Source organism: Parambassis ranga, chromosome 7 (assembly GCF_900634625.1).
Source record: "Parambassis ranga chromosome 7, fParRan2.1, whole genome shotgun sequence".
Classification (NCBI taxonomy): Eukaryota; Metazoa; Chordata; class Actinopteri; family Ambassidae; genus Parambassis; species Parambassis ranga.
This window is the reverse complement of record NC_041028.1, coordinates 6,447,210-6,466,060: the sequence shown is the minus strand read 5'-3', so window position 1 is coordinate 6,466,060 and position 18,851 is coordinate 6,447,210. Positions and strand designations below refer to the sequence as shown.

At 42.1% G+C, this 18,851-nt stretch overlaps 1 protein-coding gene across 1 annotated transcript in view; it reads right to left on the bottom strand.

Annotated features, from left to right (window-relative positions):
* The window catches only part of nkain4 (sodium/potassium transporting ATPase interacting 4), a 38,274-nt gene that overhangs the window by 12,905 nt on the left and 6,518 nt on the right, over positions 1-18,851 (bottom strand). Inside the window, exons 2-4 of the mRNA XM_028410676.1 lie at positions 11,797-11,934; positions 10,569-10,649; positions 6,017-6,217 (exon numbers count right to left, since the gene is read on the bottom strand). Of these exons, the coding sequence (XP_028266477.1) occupies positions 6,017-6,217; positions 10,569-10,649; positions 11,797-11,934 (420 nt within the window). The remainder of the gene's footprint in view (positions 1-6,016; positions 6,218-10,568; positions 10,650-11,796; positions 11,935-18,851) is intronic.

Genomic DNA, 18,851 nt, shown 5'->3' with positions numbered 1-18,851 from the left:
AAGATCAAAGCAATGAACACTTGGTGGCTTTTTGCTGGAGGCGGCAGCCAGTATAGGTCAGTGACCTTGATTATAACTGACAACTCTGCGTGTATATTGTTGCATATCAAGAGTCCTTCATTTAAGCTAATAAAACGCCTGTCTCCTACATGCACATCAGCGTTCCTCACTGATGTCCTCCTATCACTTCTGGAGTTCAGGGATCATTTTAGAAATTAATGTCATATTAATTAAGCTCATAAATCCCCCGGATGTCCTCAGTGACTGTGTAAGGCAGTGCCACTGTAAAGCCAGTTCATTTGGCTGCCAATCATTTGCTTTCCTCCGTGCACTCTGCTTCTTTATCCTAGTTACTTTCTCACCACAAGTCTCCATGTCGCTGTGAGTCTGCAATCTGCAGATCCCCCCTGTCACTGCTCTCTGTAACTCTCTCTGGGCTTCCTGTTAGTATGGTTTTTCAAACACTGACTATCACTCTCCTCTTGTTTTCCCTCCTCTGTCTCCTGGGTTGTCGGCCGTGAACAGTGATCTTCACATTTGATAACTGAGATAAGGGAAGCTCGGAGGAAGAAAACTGACAAAAACTTGCTTGAGGCAGGAAAATGAAAAAAGCCTTCACTTATATTTGGAGACAAAGTTATTATTCCACTATAATAAAGTCATTTTTTTCTAAATATTCCCCACAGTCTGTTTTAACAGAGCAAAGGAATGTTAACACGTTTTTCAAAGCTTACATTATTTAGCCTGCTAGACAGATAAAAATATTTTATCTGAAACTATGTAAGAAGGTCAAAATTATGAGTCTCAGTCTCAGTCTGAGGTAATAGACAGTTGTGTATCCTGGCATGGACCCTGGACTTTAGTACACTCCACAGATTTTCAGTCAGATTTTAGTCAAATCTTTGTGCAGGCCAGCAAATATCATTCCCTTTGCTGGAGGTAGTTCCACCCTGAGAAGAGCCCCAGTTCCAGATGCACCAACACATCCCCACAGCACTGTACTGCCACCACTGTGTTTGACTGTGGGAACTGTCGTCTTTGGGTTATACACCTCTCCTTCCTTTCCCCAAACAGCAACATCTCTGTGACCAAAGAGATTTGTTTCATCTGACCCTCTCAGTACGTGTAATCCTTCCTCAAATTGTCCCTAGCATATTTTCTTGGTCTGCAGCCTCACAGGCTGTCCCTGTACAGGCCTCTCTAGTGCACAGCAAAGGCCTGTGTGCACCTTCATCATTCATTTAGTGTCTTAGCAGTTGCTCTATGATCCTTAGACACATCTCTTACTAGTTTACTTTCAAGAGCCTTTCAAATTTTTCTCATCCTTACTCTGCCAGTCTTGTTTGATGCTCTTTGAACTTCTAATAACACTTCTCGCCCCAGCTCTTAAAAGCTTGGAAGCATTTTGATGAACTTGAATATTGTTCTCCTGCTTTGCAGCCATTAGGAATCCCTGTTCTCAAGTCTAAATGGTCTCTTTCACTTATGCCATTAAGCTTTCACAAGTATGAAGACACAATGTTGCTTGTTAAACTGTACACTCATCTGAACTTTTAGGAGCAAATCAAAAGCTTACATGGTCACTCAATTGAAGCATAGACTACATAGAATCATTGCATTACAGTAATTTTAAACAAAGAGGACAGTTCTTAATGAGACTAATAACTCTCCAACTGTACTATTTACTATAGTGCAGAGGAACCTACAATACAAATAGTGTGTAGCTTTATTTGTCTTTCTTTTCTCAGATAGTGAGGCCAAATAAAAGTTCAAGGTATTATTGTGAGTGAGTGAGAAGAAGGCCAGCTGCTGAGCAAGGAAAAAAACTTACATTTGCATAAGCTAATGAAGGTCAGCTTCATACTGAATATGTCAGTACAGAAAAGACACACATTCGTATACATTCAGTCCATTTGGGCATAAAACTACTTCATGATCAGCACTTTAAGTTATTCTGGACAGCTATGACATCTGAGGGACAAAATAAATCACCTGGATAAATCTGTATAATAAGTCTACATAATTACACCTTGCTTGCACACAGCTTTGGTGTCCATTATTTAGACTATGTTACCCTGAGGCCCCAATCAGGTGAAGCAGTGAGAGAAAGGAGCCACGTGATTGAGGTCTACCAGGCACAGCCAGCTGGAGTGAAGGCCAAAGGGCCAGCCTAGCACTCGCTAGAGGGATTACATCCCCCAGCTGGCCTGGGAGCAGCTGAATATCCCCCCCAAGAAGAGCTGGGGTAAGTTGGTAGAGACAGGGAGTCATGGGCTTGGGTATGTCTATGTGACTTCCAGTGAAGATAATTCCAGATTAATAGACTTACAAAATAATTTACATTAATGAAAGACACCAATCTTCAGTGGCAGCCTTAGATAAGATTAAGTCAAATATCTTTCTGTGTTTGCAGTATTTTGTATTATACATTCAGAGATGTTGCATGTGCACAGCTAAAGCCTGTGCATTTGTGGTTAGTGACCAATTTCTGAGTCGATCTACAAGCTAATTAACACACTATCGATTATGGCTCAATGTCAGGAGAAAACTCACTGAGCACACTGTGATGAAAAATTGAAGGTAACATATCACATGGGAGGAGGAGGAGGAAAGGGAACAGGGACAGACAGAAAGGGGAGGTGGAGGTGTCCTGTAGGTTAATTACACAGGACTCTTTGCCTGATGATAAGGTGCAAGCCTCTGCACAAAATTAGATGTATGTGTGTGTGTGTGTGTGTTTGTGTGTATGGCAGCTGCATGTTTAATGACAAACCATGATGAGATAGGGGCTGCAGAGACCACATCCACCTGTTCTTTTCTACCATCCCCCTGTCCAAATGTGAGCAGACACACACACACACACAGCTTACATATGAGCACATGGGTTGTTAAATATCTGTGATGCTGATTTGCATCTTCTGCACGGGATAGCATGCTAATATCACACAAGAGGCTGACTGGAGAAGGAAAACACAGCTTGTTCTTCACATGCAGCTCAACAATGAATGAAACTAACAGACTGAAGGTAACACAACCAGAGCGCACACACAGTGAATGGCAAACATGGTGCAAGAGAAGGTTTACTTTTTAAAGCTGCTTGTTTTAACACATCCAAGTTCTCCTCTGTTCCACTTTCCTCCCAGTGTCTCTCAGTTTAAAGACTGAATATTATAGTAAAATTAATCTGAGGAAAATCCATTTCCCTGCAAAACAGATTAACAATTAAAGCTCTTGGCCAAGACAGCCTTTGAAGTATAATGGCGGGAAGTCATGTTTTTAATGTCACACTGCAACTAGCCTGACACAATATTCAGAGGCCCACTGGAGACTAATTCTCTCCTCTGGTCTGGAGGTCTTTCTCCTCCTCGTTTCTGGCAGCAGCCAACAGCCCTAATAACTGCTTACTATTGCATCCTAAGTCTTTTAATCCCGGGATCTTTATAATCCTTTGAAGCAGATGCCATAAAACTTACAATGCAATGTCAATGCTGACATATTACAGCAGTGCTTTATGTTATTATTACACCAGACAATGCATGGCTATTTACTGATTCTGGATAAATTACCGGACTTCAAATAGAAGCACATCAAAGATCTCCCAGGTGGCTGCAAATGTAGAATACACACAAAAAGATATTCATCCCCAGTAGTGATGCCTGTGCAGCATGCTGGTTTCAAAACAGAACTAATGGACTCACCAAAGGGAGAACTTTGACCTTCTGGATGGATCAGGGGAGAAGCGGGGTATTTGTGCCGTTTCCATGCCACTGAGCCAACCTCAACAACCAACAAAACACGCACTGAAGTACACCGCCCTCCCAAGTGGAAATCATACTGGAGCAGTTTTTCACCAGTTCAACATCACCCTGACCCCTGCCGTTAAAACGAGCAGTACAGTAACAGTGGACTGACATGACAGAGCCATCTATGCTCCAGAGAAAGAAGAGAAGCGAAAGTGACTCACAGTCACTTCTCTTAGGAGGGAGAGAAAACATTGTCATTGTAGTTGGTGGGAATTTGATAGACATGAAGGTCAAACGTGAGATCTGGGCAGAAAAGGGAGACAGGAAGACAGACTGAGCTGAGAGATTGTGAGAGGGGGGGAAAAAAACATGACAAAAAAAAGAGGAAACGAGCAGTGGAACAAGAAAAGGACGCAGGCTGCTGTTATCAACTTCAACCCAAATGCAGGTTTCCTGGAAACAGATGCAGCAGAGGAAAGTTTTGCCTGTGGCAGCAATAACTTGGGTTAAATAATATTTGTATGTGTGTACGGGAGGACTTGCTTTGGCTCAGCTGCTCCAACGACCCTTTAACATCTTTCACTGCTCCCATTGGTGTGAGTTACATCTTCAGATGTAAACTGAATCTCACACAACTTTTTTTTCTGCTCCTCTTGTACCTTTCTGACCAACTATCATTCAACAAAAGAACAAACGGGCTAGGAAGGGGCAAAATTTTCCCCTTAGTGATGAATGAATAATACATTATCCCAGTTTGAAAAGGTTGTCTCCACTTCAAGCTCATCCTTTAAATTGTGAAGCTCCTTTTTTGGAGGGCTGAAAGTTGCCTGCGGCTGCAGTGAGCGACACAACAGGGCTGACTTCACCAAAACCAAAGCTTCACTTCTGAATTGCTTCCTTCTGCCTTATGACAAATCTGAGTAGATGGATGACAGTGATGCCTCCATTACTGGCCAATGGATCCACATTTTTCATCTTAATGAAACATGCTCCTCGGAGCCCAAACTAAATATTTAATGGCCTCTCACTGCGACCTTGAAACTCCTCTGACAAAAGACAAAGGGCACCCCACTTTCTTTCCCTTTCTTCTCATTCATCCTTTTAACTCTCTCTTCAACCAGAGAGGAAAAAAGGGACTAGCCACAACATGATCTCAAAGGACTCTATTTTCCTAAGCAGTGCTCTGCTTTTAGCCTGAGAGGAAATAGCAAAAAACGATGTCACATGTGACACTGGTACCAATTTCCCTGCTCCTCCAGGGACATGCTCCCATGAAGCTGCAGTAAAATGCATCGCTGAACATAGTCATGTAAAACTGCAGGCAAAAAAGGTGCTGGCATCTCTTATTGGAGGAATAAATATCCAGGCATGGCAAAGAATAAACCACTCACCACCTATAGTGCAAGGGCTAATGAGATTTAGTGAAAATAAAGAGAGGTCAGGCATTTTATTACCTTTCTCCATGGGTGTGATGAGATAAATGATACAATCCAGTGCTTCTCAAATGTGGGTCCCTCTTCTAATCTACCAAGCACTTAACTGCATTCAATGTGCTTTCTCAGGTGTAAATAATTCCAAAAAAATAAGAGTGAACACCAACAGAGCTCTGAAGCATGCTGAGAGGGAATATGAAGCAGCTTCATGAACTATTTCACTATGTCACCTACTGCCACCATTAACTACCCCACATGTATTTAAGTGACTGTGAAAAATATGTGTGTGTGTGTATGCATGCATATCATGATGCAGCCAGACTGAAAGTGGATGTTACTATGAGTAAATGTGTGTCTATGCACGCTTCAACTAAGTGCCTGCTGTGCCGGCAGCTAAGAGTGTCGTGGCCGGCATCCAGGAGGAGGTTAGTCGGTCATACATGGGAGTGTGCAAATGTGCACTCTGGCAGGATGTCAGTATCTGGAGTATTGATACTGAGCTGTATGAAGGGGACAATAACAGTCCTTCCAGTGTTTGACTAACCTGTTAGCAGCTGGCAGGATCTGAGCACCAGCTAGACAAAACAACAGATCAATTTTTTTTTTTTTTCATTCAGCGACGGGGCGCAGAGGAAGGGAGGCAGCGATAGACAAAATAACAGACCGCTGCAGATCTAAACTGAGCTGGAACGGTAACAAAAACATCACCTTCCTCCCCAGTATTTTCACCAAAATAAATCCCACCGCATGATGAGTTCCTGCGACATGTACACACATGTACTGTCTGTACAGTATCCTTGTATGAATATGTCATTGCGGCTATTGTTAACTTGTACTCACAGCAACAAGAATCTGCGTGCCGCTGTGCATGACTTCAATGTACTGGTAGTCCATGAGGCAGCCCATGACAGTGATGTAGGAGTGGCTCTCTGTGGTGCGCACCCCGGGAGCCTGTGGCATCTCTCTCCGCACGCAGCCGGGCCCGTGTTCGCTCCACCAGGAGTGATGGGCTGAGATGTTAAATGTCAGCAGGTCGCTGTCCTGGAAAAGGGAGGGAAAAAAACATTAGCTTCATTATTTATTATGTTGTACATTCATTCATTCTTTATAAGGATTCCAAGGTGGGATCACAAGACAGGCTGTTCAAGAGAGACATACCTTAACCTTGGAGATATACTACAGATGTTGGATGTCCTTTACAGCTGGTTCATCCAGTTACAAAACAAACTAGAATTTTATAGCAATGCTAGTAGCTCTGCAAGGCTGATTTTTCATGTTAACACTACTTGGAGCTAAAGGAAACCACCAGCACAGCTGGGATGACATCAGTTTGAATTATATTTAAACTCCATTGTTCTAGAATTAAGAGACAAAAATGGTTCATTTTAGAACCAGCATTTTATAACTCTTGTTCACAGTGGTGATGTTCAATTTGCACACAGCCATATGAGCCCACATACACAGGCGTACAGACACTAATGTCAATCAATATCTCAATACAGCAATCTAACCCTTCATCTGCCCCTCAGTGACAAGACATGCATTATTAACAGAGCCAACTGCTGTCAGGAAACATCTGATTCTTATCACCCCCCACTTACACATACATCTTCAAAATATGCATAATAAACTGTCAGCAACACTTTCAGCTGTGCAGAAGAAAGAAAAGAATCAGACATAAATATTATGATAATTTAACCCTGTATCAGGCCCTGTTTTTTGAACATCTCATTATCAACCTCAGTGTCCTCCTTTCATTGTCATTTTCTCTCATACGTCAGAAAAACAAGGGCTGCTGAAGGTCAATAGGTAGGACTGCATAGACTAATGACTTGACAGATGCCATTGATTGATCCTGCGAGCCAGGGAAACCATCTCTATCCAAGCTGCACTCACGACTGCAGTGTGTCAGGAGTCGATACTGAAGAGGCTTTTGGCAACTTACTGTCAGGAGTGTTATTGTTATGCTCTCATGCAGCCCAAAGCACAAAATCAATCCCTCCATATCATAGATTCAAGGTTAGTCTGATATCACTTCAAGTATTTTTTTTTTAACATAAGTCAATACATATTTAGAGGCGATCCTGTTAGTGGAATCACCAGAGACATGAAGCAATCTATACAAATAAACATCAAATGATTGGAATATTATTTGCTGTTTCTGATACAGCAGTGTTATCACCGGACATCAAACATGCAGGGTGTGTAATCTTTTCTCGGAATGATAAAAGTGTTAGTGTATTACGATACATTTGCTTGCTGGAAATGCACATTACTCTTTAAATGTTATATAGTTTATAAAACTTTGTCTATGACAACAACTAAATTGTGTTTTCAGTTTCAGACAGATGTTCCAAGCGTCCTTTTGGGGGATGGCGTTGGGGGGAAAAAAAACAATGACAACACCCATATGGATAGAGATAGATGCAGTTTTGGTAAATAATTCAGATTAAAGACAAAAGCAGTGTTTGCAGATTTCCATCCTCTGCTGCAGGTTTGATGAATTAAATCATGTCAATCTGAATGTTTTTTTCCATTGAAATCCACATCCAATCAACTGTCTGGTAATGAAAACAGCAGCATACAGTGCATGTTAAGAGCTGCAGTGACATCCAACAATGTTTGGCGTTGTGTATTATGTTTTTTAAACTGTTCTTTGACAACAAAAGAGGGAAACAAACAATATTTGAAGTAAGATTTGTTCATATCAGTGCAAAAAAATGGAAAGGCGAGAGCAACATTTTTACAGACAGCCTGGTCTGCTCAAAGTCTCTGTGTCTCTCAGTCGCTGTGTGCAGAGTGTGTGAGAGAATGAATAAAAGGCAGGCAGTGAACGACTGTTTAAAACAGAGGTGTGTACAGAGTAGCAGGGGTCTGTCTGTCAGTCTGTCTTGCACCAGTGGGGGAAGGGATAAGGGATCAATAGGAGGTGATAGAGCATGTGGCATATGACTCTGACAGGCTGCCCCCACACTATGAGGACCTGGCAAGTACACAGCATTCATGCACATAGACACACATAAACACACCCTCCAGTACAGTCCTGTCAACATTGGTCAAGGCAAGCCAGACAGAATTAGCTTACTCTATTTTATGAATAAATGTGCTAGGGGTCCTCTCTGGGTGTCACGTTTGGTCGTGCATGTGTGCATGCAGTGTCGGTGTGGGTGTGTGAGCGCTCCATTAGCCAGCTTTCCTCCTGGCCACCATATGCAAAGCTCGGAGCCCAGGCTGGCTCCATCTGTCGGGTTAATGCCCAACCTCAGCCCCAAGCAGCTGGCCCCTACAAGCCTCATTATTCTAGGAGGAACCAAGCAGGAAAACACAAGCACACAAACACACACACACACGCAGTGACAGACAGACACACTTGATAGAGCCAAGGACTATCATACAATGACAAAGTCACCAGAGCCCGGGAAGGTGTTTCTGAAACTCATTTTGGCTGTCGTGAGCAGGTGTCAGATGAACACTGATGACATGAATTCATTATTTTCCGTGGTCAGGCAGACAAGTTGGCAAGATACCCATTGATCGAGAGGAGAGAGGCCTTACGGTGAAAAAAACAAGATACAGCCTTTAAAAATGAGGGGAATAAATTAAATAACATGAAAGGATCAGTGAACAGAGGAGGCAGGGGGTGAGGGGGTGGATAAAATTACAGGTTGTTGAAAGGTGACAACCCAAACACTTGCCTTTGTCTGGATGAATATGCATCTGATCTGCACTCAGAAACCACAGGGGAGCCACAAAGATTGTGTGTGTGTGCGTGTTGCACTGTGCTTTGAGAGGGGGATTGTACCCGATTATTTACTTATTAAGTTTTAAGCTTCCACTTGAAACTCAGCAGGGAGCTAACCGTCCCCCACAGGACAACAGAAACACACCAAACTACACATCTCTGCTGAGGTGAGGCATTTATGGGTTTACTGCACACATTCCTGAAGCTTATAGTGATTTAAAGTTCAGTATTCAATTGCTATGAGTCTCACATTCATTTTACTGCAAGTAATTGTGTTTACTTTGGCTGCACTTGTTATTCACACTAAAGGCCCTCAGGCTTGATGGAGGCAGACAGCACTTGGTGGCAGCGCATCATGCCTAATTATGACTAAAATATACTGTATATTCAGTTCTGATGAAGCTCCAAAAAAAACTCAGTTATGCTTTTATATTTTATAATTATTAGTACAGCCTTGTGTAATAAAAGAAACAAGACAGGGCATTAGGTCAGAATTAAGATGAATAATGGTACGGACAAAAATAAACTCTAACTGGAGGCTTTTTTTCCTGACAAAGACACAGATGACGTGTTTTCTTTTAAGATCTTTCACATGCTGCTGCTGCTGCTGTGAGAAATAGACACTTTCTCTTTGTGAACAGTCACCATGGAGGAAGACATTTTGATATTGACAAGTAAAAATCTTTGAAAATCTAGGTGCCATTATTCTCCATCAGAAGAACTTTTTAGATGGTTCCCAGAAACACTGTCCAAAAAAACGGTTCAGTTCATGTTGTAAAGCGGTGTTAGGCTCAACACTACAAATTAGACATTTTTAGCCAGCAGTTGCCAAAAGCATGTTTGTTCTGAGCGACATAAACTAACAAAGAGTCAATAAATCCTGGACAATGTTGGTCCCTTTCTCTGTTTTTTTGTTCAATTTTTTATGCCAAATGTTGTTTACACGGCATCCTGCCAGTGGGTTCTACTTTCAACAATTATAGGAACTACAAAAAGTTCTTTGGTACGAAAGAGACTCAGTGTTGGAGTTACAGAAACTTTGGCTTGGTGGTAAGAAAGTGAGTTTGTAGGTCTCTCAGGCTCTCATTTTTTAATCACCACACAGTCCTTTTTTATGAGTAAAAGTGAGCACAACACTAAGAAAAACAGACTTTCTGAATGTATGCCATTACCTCATACACAACATAAGATCATTGAATCTCAAACTTTTGTGTTTGCCTGAGAACAACATGAAAACACACCAGCAGCATGGAAACCAGCTTCAGACAGAAACAAGACAGTGTCTGCACTACGAAGTTTTAAAAGACTGGAAAATACCACTTTTTAAAACTATGTCATATGCAGACAAATAATATCTGCAACAATTCCTTGTCTTGAGGATACATTAAGGATGTATCGGCAGAACTCAAAGCCTGGAAAAAGCCAAAATCTACATTTCTAAGTTCTCTGTGCACCTACAGGCTCCGACAGTGTAGGTGGCACAGCTGTTGGACACAGGAATATAAATCAAGCTCAAGTCCCCCCACTAGCCTCCAACCATGACCTTAGAAAAAAAAGAACATTCATCACAGAACATCACTTGACGTGGCTGACATGCATAATGACTAATGATTGAGAGATAACATCAGACTGAACTTTTTTTAGTCTCACCTTGGACAGGCCTCCTACATCCAGGTAGAAACAGATGATGAAGACGTTCCAGGCTACCCAGAGCGCGGCCCACACTGTGTACTGGAGGGCAAACAAGATAGAGAAAGAAACAAGACCAGGCAGATAAGCTTCAGGGAAGTTAGATGAACTCATGACAGGTAATGACAAATAAGTTGGACACAGCTAGTGTCCTTCAACCCACAAGAAAAATGTGTGTAAGACAGTTTTTTTTGTTTTAGATGCCAGTAAGTTCAACAAGTCTATGTAGGCCCTGAGGGAGCTGCAGGTCTTTTAACTGCTGAGGCTGAATGAAGTTCACGACTATGAAATTGTACAGTCAGTAAGCCAAGTGTTGACAGACAGAGGGGTACTACCGGTAGACACTGGCAGAGTCATCAGAGTAAAGGTTGTGAAATCATCCGCGTCACAATGAATTGTGCGTTTTAAATGTCAGAGGAAAAGCGAAGGGCAAAACATCACCTCTGTAAAAACATACAAGTCGAATCATGAAAGCCCTCAGTCTATGCTCTCCCATTTTCCACTTGACATGAGACAATAGTTTCAACTTTCCCTCCTTCCTGTCCTTCCTTCAGTTCCTACTTCCTCTGTTTTTTTTTTCATCTAATCCTGTGTGGCTCCTGTTTATCCCCCTTCATCTCCCCAGTCTCTCTTTATTTACTCTCTTCCTCTGTATCTCTTTCCCCCAATCTTCTCCTGTCATTAACATCACCATCTGTGCTTCCACTAATGCAGTTCAAAATAGGCTTTTAATGCCTCAGATGAATGTTATGGTGTCAAATAGAAACTGAAGTGCGTAAAAGCCCATTTATGAAGCTTCAGAGTGGGTGATTTCTAACAAAGTTGTTAACAACAGGCAGCACATGCTTCCTATTGTGCTTTAAATAATGACCTTCTCTGTCCAGAAACTTCAAGCCGAGTATAAATCTGATGAGCTCCTTAGCACTCCCCCCACCTCAACATCCCACCCCCTTTAATTAGTCCTAATTACCAAGGGATTAGAGTGATTTAAGAGTGTCGCACAATGCACAAAAGCGCACAGCACAGTTTGCAATTAGAGGAAAAGCAACAACATGTCCGACCTACAATAATTGCAAACACAGAGGGCAAATACGAAGTGATGTGGAGCTGCTGAGAGGCATAGGATTATGTGACAGTATGTACAGAGTGAACTAGAAGTCAAATGTGATTATGTGTTATGCATACTTACCACTATAATGTAACGTGGCCGGTACTGGATGGTGCCGAAGAGGCCGAGGATGACTATGATGATGTGGAAGAAGTTGGCAAGGATGGGGGCCCACTGGTAACCAAGGAAGTCAAAGACCTGTCTTTCTAAAGCCAGCACCTAGAGAAGAAGAGAAAAGACACAAATGTTAGCATGTTTTGTTGGATCAGTGACCTTTGACCGATTGTTAATCAGCTCATCCTTGAACCAACAAGCAGCAATGGATCTAGACAGCTAAAAGGCAGACATGTTGAAAAGATTTTGCCTTTGTTTTTGTAGGTTGTAGTGTGAGGATGTGTTGCCCAGCCTGACCTCAGACAGTCTGCGTTCACCTCACAGCGACTAACCAACAATCCTGTATAGAGCCAGCCGACATGAACAGCTTGAGTGTTTAGCCTCTGTCGGTGGGAGCACCCCGAGGTGAAGACTAGGAGTTTTATAAAACAAACAATGACAGATTTATCGATTCAACCCCTGCTGAGCTAAAGAGGAGATCACTGTTTCCAACCTTCCTGCCAACAGCTGCCAGGAATGAGAATGCTCTGGGAACTTTATGGGAGGTGAGGCCCTTCCTTAATAACACCACAGCAGTGCAGAGCTTATAGGCACTTATTAAAATCTGTACTCTAGAAGACTGTGTAAACACGCACAAACACACATGGCAATAAGGGAGAAATTCCAGTTTTTGCTAGTCCAGGCATACCCTTTCCACTGCTTCACCAAGGCCAGCTTTTATCATAAATATTAATCCTCCGTCAGTCTTCTTTCCATCCCAAATCTTTGTGTGCAACATTTCTGCAAAACCCAAACAAAGTCATTTGAACCTTACGACTGCAAGTCCCTATTTGCATCAACTCAATTAGCATCCCATTTGGAGGAAAATACAGGGAGGGGGGTGCAAACCATTTAATTAAAATTCCATTGCCAATCCAATTCCACTCCCTGTGTGTGTGTGTACATGTGTGTGTCTCAACCAACGATGTGTTTCGTTGTGTGTTGACATGTCATTTACAGCCAAGCGCTTGAAGATGGATGAGAGGGGGAGAAATCTTGTCTCTGCTGCAATGATAGGAACACACCACCAACCACGTTCAAACACACACACACACACACACACAGACACACCATACACGCAGCGGTGGCTGCTCTTCCAAAATGTAATGGAAATGTTACCAGCGACTCGATGAGACATAGTGACAGGCAGGGGAAGGAGATGATCAAATACTGAGTGATAATTAAAAATGAGCCCTTCTTCGTACAGAGAGGGGAAAGACTCCACAGGCAGGGTGTGAAGCAACAAAAGGGTGAGATGAGTGAACTGGGACATGCTTCATGCTTTAAATAAAAGTCATAGAATACCTGCAATCAAAAGATAAAAGCCTTTCAATCTAAGTAGCAAAAAAGAAAAAGAGTAATGATTGGGAATTAATAGATAGAAGGGGAAAATGTAAGGAAAACAACACAACGCCAGATAATAACGTCTGTCTATCCCCCTGGATAAAGAAAGGACTGAAGGAAATTAATAAAGCCAAAAGAGTCATACATCTTCTGGTCAGCTCTGGGTCATGGTTAGAGAGCTCAATAAAACTCATGCAGGAGGACGACAGCAGAGATGAGATGAGATGCAGCTAGACTGCCATTAATTTGAAATGGAGGGGTGGGGTTGTTTACAGACCTGAACCTTTTGAATACAGCTATGACTTTTAAATGTACGCACGCACAAACACCAGCATGTATTCCTTGTCATGTTATAAAGGAAACGTAAAGGAGAGCAAAGCTGACGCTTTAAATTGGCCCACAACATTATATATGTACAAACAAACAAACAACATGAACTTTGTGTTTCTTCAGAAGACTCTTATAGGTTTATTTTTTCCGTTGTTTATCCAGTATTCACTTAAAAGTTTTATTCTGCTCTGGGCTGTTTTAGCTTCTGTAATACAGCAATAAAAATGAACTACAGAACTAAATTCATCTGTTCATACACCGTGTTCCTTCTTGTACCTCCAACCCCCTTTTGTTGGTGTCTGAGTAGTGTAAAAGGGAAAAAAGAAAACAGATAATAAAAGGAAAAAGAAGAAGATACACAATGTCCTCTGGCAGTCCTAGTGGAAAAGAAGAGATCCAATGCCTTTGCAAAATCTATTATAACAGCTTTTATTGTATTTGTCTGGGAAAATACACAGAGCTTCAGGGCATTAACTGGATAGAGTTTTTACATTACCAATAAAAAGCCTAAAAGAGTGAAGACATTTGTGAGGTAGGATCAGAAAAATAACAATATGCGAGAGATTCAGATTAACATTACATGCCCAGTACACACAACTTACATCCATCTGGTGCATTCAATAGGCAGCCATAGGCCCCTTTCCCTGAAATATTTCCAACAGTCATTGAATTAAAGATGTGTACAGGCATGAGTGACGTGTGAGTGTGTGTGTGTGCATGTTTTTTCTCTCCTCTGAGATGCTGCAGTAAGCCTATCCCGCACGCTGCTAACTCAATAATCCTCCAAGATGACAACAATCAATCAAGGATAGAAAGGCCTCTGCCCACCCACGCACACACACACACACACATAAAAACCCATATGGCACAATTAGCCCACAATTCATAGGAAGCAGGTTACTGGAGAGTGGGGCGGAATTTGATCAAAAGATACCAATGCTCTTCCAGGAATAGTGAGCCGGCTACATAACGGCCCGTAAAAGCCTCCCGCCGACCTCCTGCTAGCACAAATGACTCCCTCTAGGGTGACGGTATCTCTTAGTGTGTATTTTGGTTTTGGGTGTGTATATGTGGAGAGGCATGTTGCCCACACATACCACTCCTCCCACCATAAATACTAAGCAATTAAAGGGTGCTGGTTACAGCAGCAGGATGCAACAAGCTCCTCTTGCACCTCCACTTCTCCCCATCCTTTGTTCACTCTCTGGTTGTTTTCATTTTTATCTCTATTCATAGCTCTCCCAAACTATCAATTACTCTGTCCTTCAGCCATGAGATGGCGGATTATGATCACAGACCTCAATACCACTGCGCCTATCACATGATGTTATGTCTCCAGAGGTGTGCAAACAGAGCAGTGGAACACACAAGTGGACACAGTCAAACACTATAATCCCTTCTTTTCCCCCTCGGTGTAAAAATAGAGAATATAAAAACACCCAAACATTTCAATCATCAGCACCTTCTTTAATGTGCCATGAAGAAGAGAAGAGGGAAGAGAGCTGCACCTAATAGTGACAAGCGGATCAGAGCAAACACGTCTGAAAAAGGCGAATAAAAACATTTGATCTGCATCGTTTGAGAGCCAATTAAAACATGCATGTGTGCTTAAGATAAGTGACAGAAAGACGTGGAAACTGTTGCTTTGACTGAGCATCCAAGCAGGATTTTCAGACAGACACGAAACATGTGGCGGGCTGTTTTGGCAGTTGTTTACGGTTGGTGACTCCACATGAGTTACTGACATGCAGAAGCAGGACACATTTCTGATGAGGTGTGAAAATGGGAGAGGACCTGATGCAGGTGACCCACTGATTGCTCTCCACCTTAGCCTTCAGCTACCATAAATCACATCAGTGTTTCTCTTTCTATGTGTGTCCTCCGTGAAATGTCCTCTGATAACATGTTACTGGATGTGTCATCAGGATATGTGTGTGTGTGTGCCCATTCAGTATGGCCTCAGGCTGCATGAGTCAGTCTCCTCTCTGTTTGAGCGAATAACTCTGACTCACAGTCAGGCAGAAGGACAACACTGAGGCGATGTGGGGACTGAATTAAAGACAACTCCATCTCCTCCTTTTTTATCTGAATGGATTCACTAATGGGTTGATTTTACTTTCATAAAAACGCATTAACCGACGAAGCCAACCCTGATAAAATACAACTCTGAGGGGCAATTTGTACGTAATATCCAAATGACTACTTCTGTTTCATGCCTGTCTTGTCCTCTAACTGGTACCTCACTGCCTGCTGGGAATGAGTGGGAATAAAGATAAGTCTGGGCAAAACATGGCACATCATAAAAAGCCAGCCAGACTCTGATTCACGCTTGTCTCTTTTAGCTTAGGTTTGTTCACATCCAATATAAAAATAAACTCTTCAAGACTCCTGTTTTCATGAGTGCCTGCATTGCTGTGTAAATCATTCCTAATGTGTGTTTTCAAATATAAATCGGAGGACTTGATGCTGCACACTGTTTTTCTCTGCTTCCTGGCAGACTGCTTTAGTGGTACATAGACAAGCAAAAGTTTTACATCATGAGCCATCCCAGAAATAATAATGGTACAGATTTTGCAGGTACACTTTCCACTCAAGTCATAGCTTCACACTGACCAGCCTAATGAGGAGACTTCTAGGTTTAATTTGAGTTAAAGTTACAGCGTGATGGTCTGTTGTTGCCTGTCTGCACGTAGACAGCCTGACATTCGTGATATTCTTAGGACTCTGTTGACCTGTGGAGGTCCTCAGAAGACTGTTTATGTCTGGATTTCTTACTTGCAACTGTACGCCATTCATAATTACCAGGTGGAAAACAACAGTGGGCACTACTGCATTTAATCCAATTTGGTGAGTCTGGAGATATCATGCTTTTTTATTTCCCCTGTGACCTACTCATTGGCCGGAGAGCAAGCGGTCTCATCCTAACAGATCGGAAGAGATTGGGAAAAATGTCATCTAATGCTCAGAGTCAAACATAGTACAAATTAGCAGGGGTCTCATTTACAAAAACACACAGTATCATCTTTGAGCAAGGGCTGTGGGTTACACATATACTCCCAGAAGTGCTGCTAATACTAAAATAGTCTAATCTAAAACAAAGTAAAGAGAGAAGCAGTAGAGGTGAGCCATGAGTCAGTGGCTGGCTGGCTGTTTTGTTTTTTTATGTGACAGTCTTTGCCCTGGCTTGTCTTCACTCTGAGACTCCCAGCAGGCAGTAAAGTACTTCTCAAAAACTTTCTCCAATCCAATTTTTCACCTCTCGCCTGGGTAAAGTTATTATACTCTGGTGCCTGCCTGGTCCTTGTGTAACTGTGTAACTAATGGTGCCAATCTCGGAATGTGTGTGATGTGTTGTGCGGCGTGTGTGTGGCTCTCATTGGATACATGGAGACTTGGATAGATAGATAGCCTTTGGTGGTGCTTGGGCTAGCAGAGCTGAGACAGGGATTAAGAGGTAGGGTGCCTTCATAAGCCACTTTCTTCTTCACTGTTTGAAATATGGTCTGCACTGAGAAACACACAGCAGCTTGTCCCTTTGCAAGTCTTGGGTGGCAGTATTAAAAGACAGAGTGAGGGGCTTGTTTAGTTTGAATAGCCCATTATTGATCAAATATGTTAACTTCCCGTATTCTTAGTGCTAATAACACACCAATCTGTCGGTGCTAATGGAAATCCACTCCACAGAAAGGAACACATCACCACTCTGACAATTTACTTTAAACTTTAGGCCGTTTCAAAGCTTTCACATTTTTCACATGATGTTGGACTATTAAAGTTTTAGAGCTTTTTAATATGTTGAATTGTTTTTGACCTGTTGCTGTCGAAGTGACGTCCTTCCATGTCTCATGGACATTCCATCAATCTTCTTCATAAGACAATGCATAGAAGATCATGGCTACATGAACACATACAATGAACTCCCACACTGCCAAATATTGTAGACCATCAGTCCCCCAGGCCTGGACTGTCTCAGACATTTTATGCCTAAAATCTTGCCACAAACTTCTTCCTTGAAAATCAAAATCTGTTTAACGCAGAGTCCCACAAAGTCCTGATTAGCAGGTTGGAGGTTTTGCACATTAATGAAGTTTAATGAAAATTGCTACACATTTTGTTATGATTTTTTAATGCTGTAAAGACGTACTTCAAACCACCTTTAAGAGGGTGTTAATTCTCACCATTTTCCTCTACATGACCTGACCAAAACTGGTCAGGAAGTCTTAGAAAAATATGTCCAAAAAAAACTTGACTGACTTGATGCTGAATCAAAGTTCACCGAGATATGACCTAAAGTCAAACACTGTGATGGCAAACACTTTTCCTCCCACTGCTGCTGCTAATCTCATAAAATCTCACTCCATCTCTGTCCTTTTATCTCTCTTCCACCACTTTGCCTTGAGCCAACATTTCTTTTATCTGCAAAGGTGGCAGCAATCCTGAGATTGTCACAAGTTAATTAAAACTTTACAGCATCATTTTGTAGAGGAATGCAGCAGCATTGTTATGATTTCAGTCCCAGTACCAGGGGATTAATGTTAGTTGTTGATGTGTCTTCCAACTTCTTGTTTGTTGTGTAGGAGTCGTATTAAGAAGTGAGAGGTAACAGCAGAATGCATTACAAACAAACACACATAAATAAAGTATATCAGGTAACATTCATCTATAAATACAACACACAGAGAGGTATTTTGGAGGAGCTGACAGAAGAAAAGAAAAAAAAAAAGAATAGAGCAGTGGATAAAACCCAAAAACACCAACAATGGGCAGGAGGGAGGAAAAGTGACGAAATGAGAGCAGCTTAAATCAGCCAATCCTCACTCCTCTTCTGCTCTATCATGTCCCAGATTTAACAAAGAACGGTTTAGGTTTCGCCCCAATTAACATGTAGGCAATTTAGCAGCGACAGAGGAAATTCTCATCAAGAATATTCAGTCAAGAACAGCAAACAGCTGTCAGCAGTTTGCACCCTCCAGCTCTACTTTCCATAATTGAGTCACTAATGTTGCTCTTTTCATCATAATACCATCACTCCTAATCCTTCCACCAGGAAGTTATGCTGCGTGCCTCCCTGCCGGCCAATCACACAACACAATTAGAGCAAAAACATCCGTGAAGTCATCAGCAGCTTGTAAAACAACGACTGAATGCCAAAAAATGTGTGGGGAAATTTGAGCGAGATGAATATGCATCGCAGCCATTCAACTGGGTGTGATCTGTCAAGATAGTCATCCCAGCTGTGGTGCTCCCAAAGCAATTTATTCGATGCCACACTATAACAAATGACACCGCTGCAGCCGTTGGAATGGAAA